The 13,281-nt window shown below is 37.6% G+C and overlaps 1 protein-coding gene across 8 annotated transcripts in view; it reads left to right on the top strand.

The window, feature by feature from the left end:
- The window catches only part of Atp11b (ATPase phospholipid transporting 11B (putative)), a 104,522-nt gene that overhangs the window by 45,694 nt on the left and 45,547 nt on the right, over positions 1 to 13,281 (top strand). For all 8 annotated transcript variants that reach the window (XM_063224366.1, XM_063224367.1, XM_063224371.1 and 5 more), the window contains 7 exons: positions 1,396 to 1,477; positions 6,242 to 6,392; positions 7,449 to 7,646; positions 10,566 to 10,808; positions 11,596 to 11,771; positions 11,976 to 12,044; positions 13,163 to 13,236. In XM_063224366.1, the coding sequence (XP_063080436.1) occupies positions 1,396 to 1,477; positions 6,242 to 6,392; positions 7,449 to 7,646; positions 10,566 to 10,808; positions 11,596 to 11,771; positions 11,976 to 12,044; positions 13,163 to 13,236 (993 nt within the window). The remainder of the gene's footprint in view (positions 1 to 1,395; positions 1,478 to 6,241; positions 6,393 to 7,448; positions 7,647 to 10,565; positions 10,809 to 11,595; positions 11,772 to 11,975; positions 12,045 to 13,162; positions 13,237 to 13,281) is intronic.

Raw genomic sequence — 13,281 nt, 5'->3', positions numbered from 1 at the left:
AAGATGTTGTAGCTACTGTAAAAATCAGTGTGGCCGTTCTCCAGTATGTTAAAGTATTAGCATATGACCAATCTCATTCTAAAATGGAGAACTCAAAATGGGTGTTCAAACAAAACTTGCACAGAATGTTCATAGCAACATTATGTACACATGATAGTCAAAGGTTGGAAATAGCTGCAGTGGTTGTCAACTAATGAAAAAGATGAGCAAAATTGGTATCTCTAATGGAATATTACTTGGCCATTAAAAGGAACCCACCTTGAAATAATGTTGTGTAAAAGATGCCAGACATAAAGGGACTATATGGTATGATTCCATTTACTTGGAATACTCATATAATAGCTGGACTCATGGATATAAAACAGGTAAGTTGTTCCCAGGAGCTAGGGAGTAGAGGGAAATAGGAGAGGTTGTTTAGTGGGACTAGAGTTTTCTTCTCTGGCTAGATGGTAAGAAAAGTTCTATGAAAGTGCAGATATACTCTGTGTCACTGACTTCACTCTCTAATGCAGACGCCTCTCTCTAATGTGTTTTTCCCATTTAAAGATGATGAGATTGGGACTTGGATTATTTACTCAAAAATGTAAAACTAAGAACTACCATTCAGGCCGAGGTCTAACTGCAGTTTTGTTGTGTGTTTTTTTTTTACTAAGACTGGTTTTGTCTGATTTTGTTCATTTCTGAGTTTCAGTCCTATTATTACTATCCTTCTTATTCATCTAGTCCTTCAACATTTTAAAAATAGCATTTCATTTGTGTTTGTATAGTTCGCTCTGATAGATTCCTTGTTAATCTCTCTGGAGTTTATGGAAGATTCTCAGAGTGACTCCAGCATTCCAAGCCTTTTCCTGTTTGGCCCTGATCCATTGCACCAATCTAAAAGTGTTTGCTTTTGCATCTTTATTAACTCTGCTAGCCCCACCTCTGGAGGCCGTCTCTCTCTTTCCCATCTCTTCTTCCCTCATTTATAGTTATATCTTCTACTCAGGTACCTGTTTGTATGTCAAGAGCAAAACTCTTATGACCTTGCCATCCAGCACATTGATTGACTGGAGTTCCCCAAACTAGACTTGGGAAATGTTTAAAAACTATAAACAGATTGTCAGGCATGGTGGCCTGTAATCCCAACACTCGAAGGCTGAGACAGGAGGATCATTGAAAGTTTGAGCCCAGCTTGGGCTACAAAGTAATCCTAAGGCCAGCCTGAACTACATAGCGAGACCTTGTCTCAAAAAGAAAAAAAAAAAAAAAAGCTATAAATAGACTTAAAGAAAAGCCAGGTCATAACAGCCGTCAGAGAGTATTTTTTTTCTCAGAAGCTTGCATGCTAATGAGCACATTCATTTCCAGAGAGCATGCCAGAGAATTGTAAAAGGCTTCTGCTTTATTCTGTAGGTGTTGCTGTGTACACTGGAATGGAAACTAAAATGGCATTAAATTACAAGAGCAAGTCACAGAAAAGATCAGCTGTGGAAAAGTAAGAAAACTGGTCTATTTTGACTTATGCACAATTATTACTGTATTTAATCATGTAAATCTTACAATTAGTAGATACAACTTTAAAGCAGATACTATAAGTATGTTCAGAGGCCTAGAGAAGAATATAAATGAACATATGAGAAACTTGGAAATGGAAACTATGAAAAAGCAACTGTGTGATTTGGGGGGCCGGGTACCAGGGATCAAACTTGTGACCTCATGCTTGCCAGGCAGGCGCTTATGCCACATCTGTGAATTTTTGAGTTGAAATATATCATTGCTAAGCCAAGCATGGTGGCGCATGCTTGTAATCCCAGCACTCAGGAGGCTGAGGTAGGAAGATTGTTGTGAATTCAGGGCCAGCCTGGGCTACAAAGTGAAGTGAAGCCTGAACTGCATGGAGAAGCACTGTTTCAAAAAGAAAGAAAAAACATAACTGCTAAAATATAAAAACAACAGGTGGGCTTGACTTGGAATTTGAAGAAAGCATCAGACTTTGCAAACTGGAAAAACATGAATAGAAATTACTTACTTTGAAGAACACAGAGGGAAAAGTTGGGGAAACATGAGATACAGAGCTGTGTGAGACAGTAGGCTACCTACCGTAGGTGTAATTGGTTCTCCCCCAGAAAGGGACAGGATAAAAATATTTGAAAAAATGACTTGAAAATTTGTACAAATTGAGGGGGAGGGAAAAATTAGCTTATACTACCAAAGTCAGAAGATGCCATGCTGGAAAAACGCACATTATGATTAGACGACTGAAACCAATTGAAGAAGAGAAGATAGTGTAAGCAGTCAAGGAAAAAGATGTCACATACAAGCGATAATGGTACCTGTAGTGTTTCCAAAACAGCAGAGGATTGTGAATGAACTTCTGCTAAGTGCAGAAGGAAGACAAAGTCATCCTAGGTATCCAGAATATATAGCCATTATATATTTTTAAAATACCTTCAAATCAATCATGAAAATAGAAATAGCCTAAAAACAAGTGAGCAAAAGACTAAACACTTCGCAAGGAAAACACCAGCATATGAAAGCATATATGGCGGTATCTTACGAGTTGACCATGAGTTATCAGTCCACCACATACAGTGTATTAAATTGTTAGGGATGTGGGCTAAATCAGTGTTGAAAAAGAAATTTGTATTACTGAATGCATTAAAACAGTAATGTGAAATAAACCAAAATTAGAAACACAAGATCATTTATAGTCCCAACCCCCAAAACTCAGCATCTAACAAAATACAGATCTCTGTGCTGTGGGACAGTATGAGGTGTTCATGGACTGAAAGACTCGGGTGATAAAAATGTCACTTCTCCCAGATCCATCAAAATGTAGTGCAGTTCTTAGGCAAAGTCTAGCTAGAGCCCGGCATGGTGGTGTAGGCTTAGCAACCTGCCTCTGTGGAGACTGAGGCAAGAGAGTGCAACTTCAAATCCAGCTTGGCATTGTGGCCTAATGTGCAGGTCCCGAGTCTCTTAACAGACTTAATGTGTATTTACCATGTGAACACCAGACACATAAATAAATTTTATGCTGACAACAAAACTATTTCGTGTTCATGTTCAAACTTTGTTACAGCAAAAGCCTAGAAACAGCCCAATGAGTGAACATAAACAAAAAGTCTTGTACATCTATACAGTACAACACTAATCAGCAAGTAAAAGCATGAGTTGTTAATCCACACAGCTCAAATAGAGCCCAAAGGCTTTCTTTGGAGGTTCATTTGTTTTGTTTGGTTTTGGAGACAGGGTCTTGCTGTGCAGTTCAGGCCATCCTCGAACTCACTGTGTAGCGCAAAGAGCCTTGAACTCTCAGCAGTCCTCCTGCCTCAGCCTCTTTGAGTGTTGGGATTATAGGCATGGCCCCCCACACCCAGCATCAAAGGCATTGTACTTAGTGAAAACAGTCGCTCTTTCTATGCTGCAGGCTTCAGTTGTATAACAGACACAAAATGATGGAACCACGGAGATAGGGACCATGCCTATAGTTGGATGGGACACACCAGGGAGTTCTCGGGGCTGTGGGGCACTTGGCCATCTAGGTAGTGTTGGGAATCTGTATGTGTGATTCATCGTGTAGAGCTGTAGACATACGTACAGATGAGAACAGATTTTGTGAACAATGAAAATCTATAGTTTAATTCACTGTAATCTGTTAATTAGGAAAATCAGTGACTAAGACTACCTAGGACTCTGTACTATTTTTACAACTTTGTGTGAGCCTGTAATTCAGAACAAAACAAAACAAAATTTAACGCAATTGATGAGGTGATGAGATTTTAAAGAACCACAGAAAGTAAGAATTAAGAGCTGGGCGTGGTGTCACATGCCAGTAATCCCAGCACTTGAGAGATTGAGGCAGGAGCTTTGCTGGAAGTTTGAGGCCAGCCTAAGCTACACAGAGAGTTCAAGGCCAGACTGAACTGCACAGTGACACCCAGTCTCAAAAGAAGTAAAAGCAAAAATTAAATGGGTAATTGAAATGGAAGAAAATATAGATGAAATAAAAACAGTAAAATGTAAACAGCTGTTCATGCTGTGCTGAGCACATGATGTTTTATTATAGTGTTTTATTTTTTATTTTAATTTGTGTGCTACAAAGTTTCTTTATGTCAAAGTGTTTTAAAATTGAATGTGTATTTGCATCAGCAGCACATACCTATTAGAACCATAGGAAGGAATTAGCATTGCCCATGCACAAAGCTGACACACAGACTCATGAAATGATCTATATTTTTAAGCATATTTAGATAAATAATTGAAAACTGGTAATATTAAGCAGAAATTGGGTAGAGAGGATTGGTGAGAGTTGATACATTAATAGCCATAGAAAATTTGCCAGGATATTACTGTTATTGTTTCCATTCTTAAGTCTTAACCTGTGAATTATAAGAGACTTTAAAACTATCAGCGGAATTTTGCTTGAGAAAGCATAATCTAGAGGTACGTATTGACATTTGATGTGTTTGTGTGGGGATGGATCTATTGTAATGCTAGATTTTCTAAGCCATAATTCTGATCTGCTTTTGGAGTTTCCAGTCAGTTTGAAGTTAAAACTAATATACAGTGAAAAATTAGATAATAATTACAGGGTGTGAAACTATTTTTAATTTAAACAAGAGAAAGTTGAATATAAACTTAAGACAGACTCTAGGAAGATGATGGCATTCGAGTTAAACATTCAATTTAAAACTTGATTAAACAAATTAAAAATCTGTTACATAATGCGGGTGAGATGGTGACCATCTGATGAGACAAGCATGGGCAGAGACAGAAGGCAGAGATAAACTAGGCAGTGTGAGAGAATAAAGGAGACCCAGCGAGGTTAGTAAAAAAAGGTCCGAATTTGGAAATTTGAACTTGACTTTTGCTGCTTGTTAGCCATGTGACCTTAAATCAATTGTTTTATTCAGTAGAATCGAATTTTGGGAGGGTGGGGACAGGGTCTCACTGTGCTGTCCAGGCTGGCCTTGAGCTCACTTTGTATCCCAGGCTGGTCTGGAACTTGCAGTGATCTTCCTGCCTCAGCTTCCCAAGTGCTGGGATAACAAGCATGCGCCATCTCGCCCAGCTTTGTTTTCATATTTTAAAATGCACAGTACTATAGATGAAGTGCCAGTATAGTGCCTGATACATAATAACCCAACAAAAGAACAGTTCTTGGCCCCTTCTTCTCACTGTAGTGTAGCATTGATACTGGAATATCAGCTACTTGCTTAAGATAAAGCTAAGTTTATCAGCTATGTGCATACTTAAGATAAAGCTAAGTTATGGAAGGCCTAGAGAGAAAACTTAGAACACAGGGATTTCCCATCAGTGAGAGACTTTATAGAGCCTGTGACCTGCATTTTCCCTGAGGATGCCTGAAGGTTCATTATACTATTGTTTATTTATATTTGGTTTTGGGGGGGATTGCTTTTGGGTTTTTGTTTTTTTGTCTTTTTGAGACAGGATCTTGCTTTGCATTTTAGGCTGGCCTTGGGCTCACTTTGTAGCACAGGCTGGTTTTGAATTTGCAACATTCCTCCTGCCTCAGCCTCCCAAGTGCTGGGATTACAGTTGTGAGCCACCACACCCGATTTTATATTTGAATTTTAAAATGAGATAACATTTCTTTGACTATATCAGGAATGTATGGTTTTAACCCTAATATTAGATATGTCACGTTAAGCTTTCCTAGCAAAGAGAAGAGGCTCTGAAGTGGATTTCTGGTGATTTGGAGAAAGTATGCAATTACTTTTAGTCTTGGGGCTTCATCATTTAAAAGGATGCAGTAATTTCTTCTTCAAAGGTTTTTATAAAGATGAAATAAAATAGTGGTTGTGACAAATTTTGTAAACTTTTAATGCTATACAACTTTGGGTTTTTTGTTGTTGTTGTTGTTTTGTGGGTTTTTTGGTACCGGGATCAAATTTATGAACTCATGCTGCTAAACTAAATCCCAGCCTACACATTATTTTTATTCATTGTACTTATAAGTAGATGGGCCCTGAAAATACAAAACAAAAATGTTAGAATAGTTACAGTAAACATAAGTTGCAAAACTATTATCTATTGTGACACCTGTATGTATTGATTCTTTTATTGTTGGTAAATAGATGCTGTTGAATGATCTTTTCATGAAAACAAAGACTATGTCCTTTAAAATAGCTATAATAATCCTTTACGTTTTGTAATATGTTTAACACAGATATTAATTTCTAAGCAAACAGTTACAGTAATACAGATTGATGTTTTATATTGTCTTTTTCTTCAGATCAATGAACACATTTTTGATAATTTATCTAATAATACTTATTTCTGAAGCCATTATCAGTACTATCTTGAAATACACATGGCAAGCTCAAGAAAAATGGGATGAACCTTGGTATAACCAAAAAACAGAACACCAGAGAAATAGTAGTAAGGTATTTTATGATGTTTGTAACTTTCCTGTAAAACAGTTAATGCTTTGGTCATGACTTCTGATAGCAAGGACTATTGTGATCTCACAAAACCATCAGCACTGACAGAATGACCTGTGAACAGAGAGCAGTCAGCATGTTTGTAGCAGAATACTTTTCATAGTTTAGGGTGTCTTTCCTGTGCAGTAACTAAACATCACGAAAATTTAAATCCAGCAATATTTGCCTTGTACTTTAATACTGAAGATTCAGTTTTCTATTCTTGTCTTATAAATGAATTAAGGTGAATTTATTTTTAATTCTGTCTGAATAATTCAGGAAGTCTTATTGTCGGTTTTGATTGTACGTGTGAAGTAATTCACAAATTATATACAGTTTTATAAAGTGATTAAATATAAAAAAATAAAGTGATTAAATATGGAGTACTAGCAGATTATAACCTATAATTTTTATAAAGATTGTTCTCCAAATTTTACTGTAGATTAAAATGTAAATACAGGAAGACTTCAGTGGGTCTCAAGACCACAGAACAGATAAATACAGGGTTATGTTCTCAACGTCATTCTCATCCATAACTGTGCTTTTGCAGAGGGCTTTTGCAGAAAGCCTGATGAATATGCTTCTCCCATGCCACTGATGGAGATTTCTCCTATGTCATCTGCACATCATAGTTTTAATTTCTGAGAAGTGTAGTCTAGTGTTTGTGCTGTAGTGTTTTAAAGTTAAACTGCCGTTTTTTTGTCATCCGTTTTGAAGAGTAATGGAATGTACAATTGCACTCCAAAGAGTGTAATTAGTTTTCCCAAAGGTAGGTTCAGTCATACTAGGTGACCTCAGCTTCTAAAGAATAACAAATTAAGTTATTTGAATTTAACCTTCTACATTGAGCAAGAGTCTGAGTAAACAGGAAACAGTGCTAAGAAGATAATTCAGTTCAAAATGTTATTCCACCTCACAATAGTTGGTGGTCTATTTATGCATGAAAGTGATCATTTTCTTCAGTAATACTAAGATTCTCTTGTTTTTCCTTTATGAAATAATCATTTCTTTTTTTCCTAGATCCTGAGATTTATTTCTGATTTCCTTGCTTTCCTGGTACTGTACAATTTCATCATTCCAATTTCATTGTATGTAACAGTTGAAATGCAGAAATTTCTTGGATCATTTTTTATTGGCTGGGATCTTGATCTCTATCATGAAGAATCAGATCAGAAATCTCAAGTTAATACTTCTGACCTGAATGAAGAACTTGGACAGGTAAAAATGATCCTGAGATTTTATTTTTGTGATTTTTTTTTTCCTTTTAGAGAAAAGCACGTAAAAAGCTAATATAACAAACTAATACAAAGTTTATACCAAAAACAGCCCTGGTTTGATCCACCCCTAATTTTTATTCCCATTTAAAAATCTCCTTGTTTCTTCCATTACTTGCCGGGGGCCACAAGTTTCTACATGGGATATTCGTTCTTGGGTTTACAATTTTAGGCGTTCTGTGTTACAAAACAGACAGACATAGCAACATTGCTCTTCCCACACACATACCCAAGTAACATGTCCACTTTGGTTCTCCAAAGCCCTCTGGTATTGTTATGTCACAATTGAAATTTAGTAAACATTTATTTATTGATGTTATTATGACTTTTAATATTCCCAGTTCTTTATGGAATCCCTGTATTACTATATTTCCTTTCATATATGTATTATATGTATATTGGAACTCTTTCCACTGCACCGATTATCAGGGCCCCCTGCAGTGAGTCCTCCGGGTCCTTCAGGGTATTATAGTGCTCAGTAGGAAGGAAAGAAAGAAAGAGCAAGAGACAGCCGTGATGGTTGCAGCAGGGATCTGGGATGACGAGTTGTTCCTGAGGGAACACAAGGCCACGAGGTGCCCAGAACCTTGGTGCTTATTCACTACATCCACAACAGGGACAGTGGGTGAAGGGCAGTGGGTGTTTCCAGGAACGGTGATGGCGACTTAGCTGGGCAAGAAGAACAAAGCGTTCTTGGAAGACAAGGACCACAGTAAGCCGGGGCAGTGACGAGGCTGCGGCCCACGGGTGCCTTATGTCTCATGCTGGTCTCCTCTTGCCTTGTGAGCTCCACAGCAGTCGTTAGCCCTTGGACTTCCAGCTGTGACCAGAAAAGGGTGGGGAGTTTCAGCATTGCAGTCTGCTCAAGGGCAGGACAAGAATGAGCTCAGGACATCCCCTAGCCTCAGTTCATAATTGTTCCCCAATGTACATTGCCCCAGAGTAACTGTTCTGTTTTTCATTTGTTTGCTTTCTTAGACCGCAGCACAACTCTTGGACACATACCCAAAGCATCTCTATATAGCCAAACACTTCAGTAAATCTAAGGGTTTCTTTTTCTGTCCCTTTTTCATTTTTAGTATTCGTCCTATTTGTTTTATTTTTGAGACAAGGCCTCGCTTTCTTGCCCACGCTGACCCTGATCCTCAGCTTCCTGAGTAGCTGGGGCTACAGACATGTGCCACTGTACCCAGCTTCTTTATTTCACATGGCAGAATTTCCGTGTCAGGTGTTGTATTTATGGTTCACTATTCCTGTATCATGGATCTTAAAATGGTTGTCACACATCTTTTTATCTTGGCCAAACAGCTTTTTCCAATTTTAAGTCTGCCTTTTTTCTTGCATGTTAATCTTTTACCCTGATACCTTCCTGAACTTACTAGTTGTAATAAATATTTTAGTGAATCCTTTAAGGTTTGTTTGTTTTTTTTTTTTTAACATACAGAATCATTTCATATGCACTTGGGATACTTTTACCTTTTTTTCTTAATCAGAATAAGTTCTTTTTTCTTCACTAATTGCCCTAACAGAACCTTCATGTATTTTGTTTGTTTGTTTTTGTGGTATTGGGGACCGAACCTGGGGCCTTCACACTGGTGTGTACTGCTACATGTTTTAGTCTTTGAGACAGGAGCTCACTAAGTCCATGAGGTCCCAAAATGAGGCTGTAGCTTGCAAATGGAGCTCCTGCCTCAGCCTCCCAGAGCACCACACTTGGGTCCTTCAGTACAATGTTGATAAAAGTGACAGTGACATACATCTGTCTTATTTCCCTGCTCTTAGGAAGAAAGCATGCAATATGATACCTGTAGGGTTTTTGTAGATACCTTTTATTGGGTTGAAGTAGTTCCCCTTTATCCCTAATTTACCGAGTGTTTTTATCATGAAGGGTATTGGGTTTTGTTTTTTCTACCTGTATTGGGATAGTGATTTTATTCACAGAATAAAAGACAAATACCATTGTATTTCTATGGTAGATTATGTTCATTGAATTTTATGTTGAATCTTAACATTCCTTGGATAAATTGCACATTTATATGTTTAAAATATATATGTATTTCATATATATCATAAAATATATATCATATAGATTTCATATGTATTTCATGTCTATATTATATATAGATATGAAAAAATTCATCATTGCAGCAAACCAAACCCTTGTGGCAATGCTGTTCTGCTTTGCTTTGTTCTGCTTTGCTTTGCTTCATTTTGTTTTTGGCAATCCTGTTTGTACCCAGACTTATGTTGCATCCTTCTCTTCATGGATGGGATAGGACTATCTTCCTCCTGGGTACATTTTCTGGAATTATTCTCCTCCAAGAGTAGTAAAAGAATTTGTCTTAGCTACCTTTTAAGATGTATTTTTTTTAACATTTTTTAAAACGGTACTTATTTCCTGCCCCTTGTTTCAGTTTCTTCTATGCATACTGGACAGCTTCGTACTTCTAACTTGTGTTGCTATTGTTTTGTGTTCCAGTTCCCAGCTCTGTGCTTTATTTCCTGGCCCAGAAATCATTTTGCTTTCTAGATTAAGCGTCCTCCCCACCTTTACTTTAATAATTCCTGAGCCTGCTATTTATAAAACAGCTTAACCATGAGATAGAAATGAAGTTCTTATGCCTCATTCAGCTCTGCAGATGAATGTATATCCAGGATGCTGCAAACTTCAGAATGTGTGCAGAGTTAAAATATTGGTGTTACTTTATTTTGTTTCCTTAGCATCTCTGTTATTTGTGCTTGAATTATAAGAATCTCAGCGTGGGTATATTTTTTTTGTGACAACTAAACTTTAGGAGACATGTTTTTCAGCATAGAAATATGAGCACAAAGGTTTATTTTATTTTTTTTTCTATCTCTCTAGGTGGACTATGTGTTTACAGATAAAACTGGAACACTGACAGAAAATGAGATGTACTTCCGAGAATGTTCAATTAATGGCATAAAATACCAAGAAATCAATGGGAGACTTGTACCTGAAGGACCAACTCCTGAGTCTTCAGAAGGAAGCTTGTCTTACCTTAGTGGTTTATCCCACCTTAGCAACTTAGCCCACCTTACAAGCAGTTCCTCTTTTAGAACCAGTCCTGAAAATGAAACTGAACTAGTAAGTGGATTTAAAATCAGTAAGTAAGGGTTTTATATGAATTCATTCTCTTCAGTAATTGCGGGTGGTAGCAGAAAGGTTAATGAATGTCAGATAGAACAAGGAATCTACATATATGAAATGTAAGTATTTGACTCAGTACTGCATAATAAAACCGTAAGAATTTGTAGTCACAGCCCAGTCTTACTGCTCACTTCCGGTATGCCTTCTCTAGCTCTTCAGGTATTTATATAGAACCAACTGAAAAGATTTTACCACCTTGAAGTGCAAAAGACTTTAATGAGAAATAGTGCTTAAAGTTATTTAACACTATTTTTAGACCTCACTTTTTCCACCAGAGGTGTAGGGGTCCTGTTGTACTTGTAGATAAACTGTGCCTCTCAGAAAGATGTAGGCATGCTGAAGGGTTCAGAGCCAGTGTGACATTTCACGTTTTGAAGTCAGAAACAGCCAGCTTTTATTCAGGTGATCCAGGTTATGACACTTTCATTCTAGCAGTTATAGTTCTGTCTGTGAGCTAGGCACAGGAGTCCATGCCTAATAATCCCAGCTACCCAGGAGACTGAGCAGGAGGATCACATGTTTGAAGCCAGCCTGGCAAACTTAGCAGAACCCTGTCTGGAAATGAAAGGATGGGGATGCACCTCAGTGAGAGAGCACTTGCCTAACATGAATGAGGTCCTACGTTTAATCACTATTTTAAAAAAAAAAAATTAAGAAGGCTTTCTGTCTGGTTTCTTAAGTATTTGGGGATGGAGCCTATATCTTAAATATTGTGTCTCTGCAGATTAAAGGATATGATGTGTTCTTCAAAGCAGTCAGTCTCTGCCACACTGTGCAGATCAGCAACATTCAAAGCGACAGCATCGGTGATGGGCCCTGGCAGTCCAGCCTGGAGTCCTCCCAGATGGAATACTATGCATCTTCCCCAGACGAGAAGGCTCTAGTGGAAGCTGCCGCAAGGTAGTTTAGTCTCATTTTCCAAGCCCCAGAAAACACTTTGTAAGCTGGCATTAGAATAGTAAAGAATCATAATGTAGAGTTTTTAAGTGTAAATTCATTTTACATTTTTAAAGATCTCTAAAAATTTGTTTACTGTGAAATCTGTGTAATAAAAATAAATGTCATCCCTTAATATCTTATATCTCTTGTTCATTTAATCCCTAGAATTGGCATTGTATTTATGGGCAATTCTGAAGAAATTATGGAAATTAAAATACTTGGAAACCTGGAACGGTAATCTTTTTCATATATTGTGATACTCACTTTATTAGCTATAGAGAGTACAGAATAAAAATTGGTAAACTGTTACCCACAGGAAAATCTGCCTCAACTCTGTTTTTCCCACAATCTGTTTTTGTACAGCCCATAAACTATGTTTTATTTTTAAAACATTTTTTTAAAAAACAAAGAAAGCATATGCAGCAGAAACTATACAGTGAGGCCCGTTCTTTGCTTACTTTCTTTGGTTTTGGTTCTGGGTTTGGTTTGTGTACTAGGGGTGGAACCTGGGGTATGATGCATGAGAGGCAAGCACTCAGCTATTGAGATGCGTCCAAAGCCCTTTGGCTGTTTTCATGTGGAAGCTCATCTGGCCCATTTCATCAGTGTATAAGCTGTCATTTAACTCACTGTTTTTCCTTGAGGTGTGTAAAGTATTCCATATGTGTATCATTGCATGAGATTCTCCTCAAAGATGTCCAGGCTATGCCTCACCTGCACAACACTTTTTCAGGTCTTGAGATAGGCATCAGTTCCCTAATCTACCACACACACACATATGCATGCACCCATGTTCAGAATCCCTTGCTGTGATGAACCTCTCACACTAGCTTGTGTGTATGTTTGTCAGTGAAGATATTAGGACAGAAAAGAGAATTTGGTCACCTTTTAGTGAGAAAACCATGGACAGAACAGCTGGATTCTAGCTGTTGCCTGCTTCTTTGACGTATGCAGGGATCAGATGATGTAAGCTCTGAAAAGTGCATGGTATTTGGAGTAGACTCAATGGCAGCTCCTATTTCTGTCCAGTGTTGTTACTCTTTTTTTGTGTTTTGTTTTGTTTTTTGAAACAGGGTCTCTCTATGCAGTTCAGGCTGACCTTGAGCTCACTTTATAGCCCAGGCTGATCTTGAACTCGAAGTAATCCTCCTGCCTCAGCCTCCCAAGTGCTGGGATTACAGGTGTGAGCCACCATGCCCAGCCAGTGTGTTATTCTTTTTTCCCAGTATTATTATTAATGACTCATAACCCATAACATGAAGATATTAGTGTTTTTTTTTTATAGTGATTGTTTCCAAGTAGTCACTTACTATGCTAAAGAGTAAGGTTTTTGTGTTTCTTATTTTCTTTAGATACAAACTTCTTCATGTTCTGGAATTTGATTCAGATCGTAGGAGAATGAGTGTAATTGTTCAAGCATCTTCAGGTAACCAGTCTCAACTTTTATGAGCTTTTATTTACCTAGTAAGAG

The sequence above is a fragment of the Cavia porcellus genome, unplaced genomic scaffold (genome assembly GCF_034190915.1).
Source record: "Cavia porcellus strain 051 isolate PalLab524CR breed Dunkin Hartley unplaced genomic scaffold, mCavPor4.1 scaffold_14, whole genome shotgun sequence".
In the NCBI taxonomy this organism is placed as follows: Eukaryota; Metazoa; Chordata; class Mammalia; order Rodentia; family Caviidae; genus Cavia; species Cavia porcellus.
Note: the sequence above shows the minus strand (reverse complement) of the source record. Positions and strands in the feature narration are given on the sequence as shown.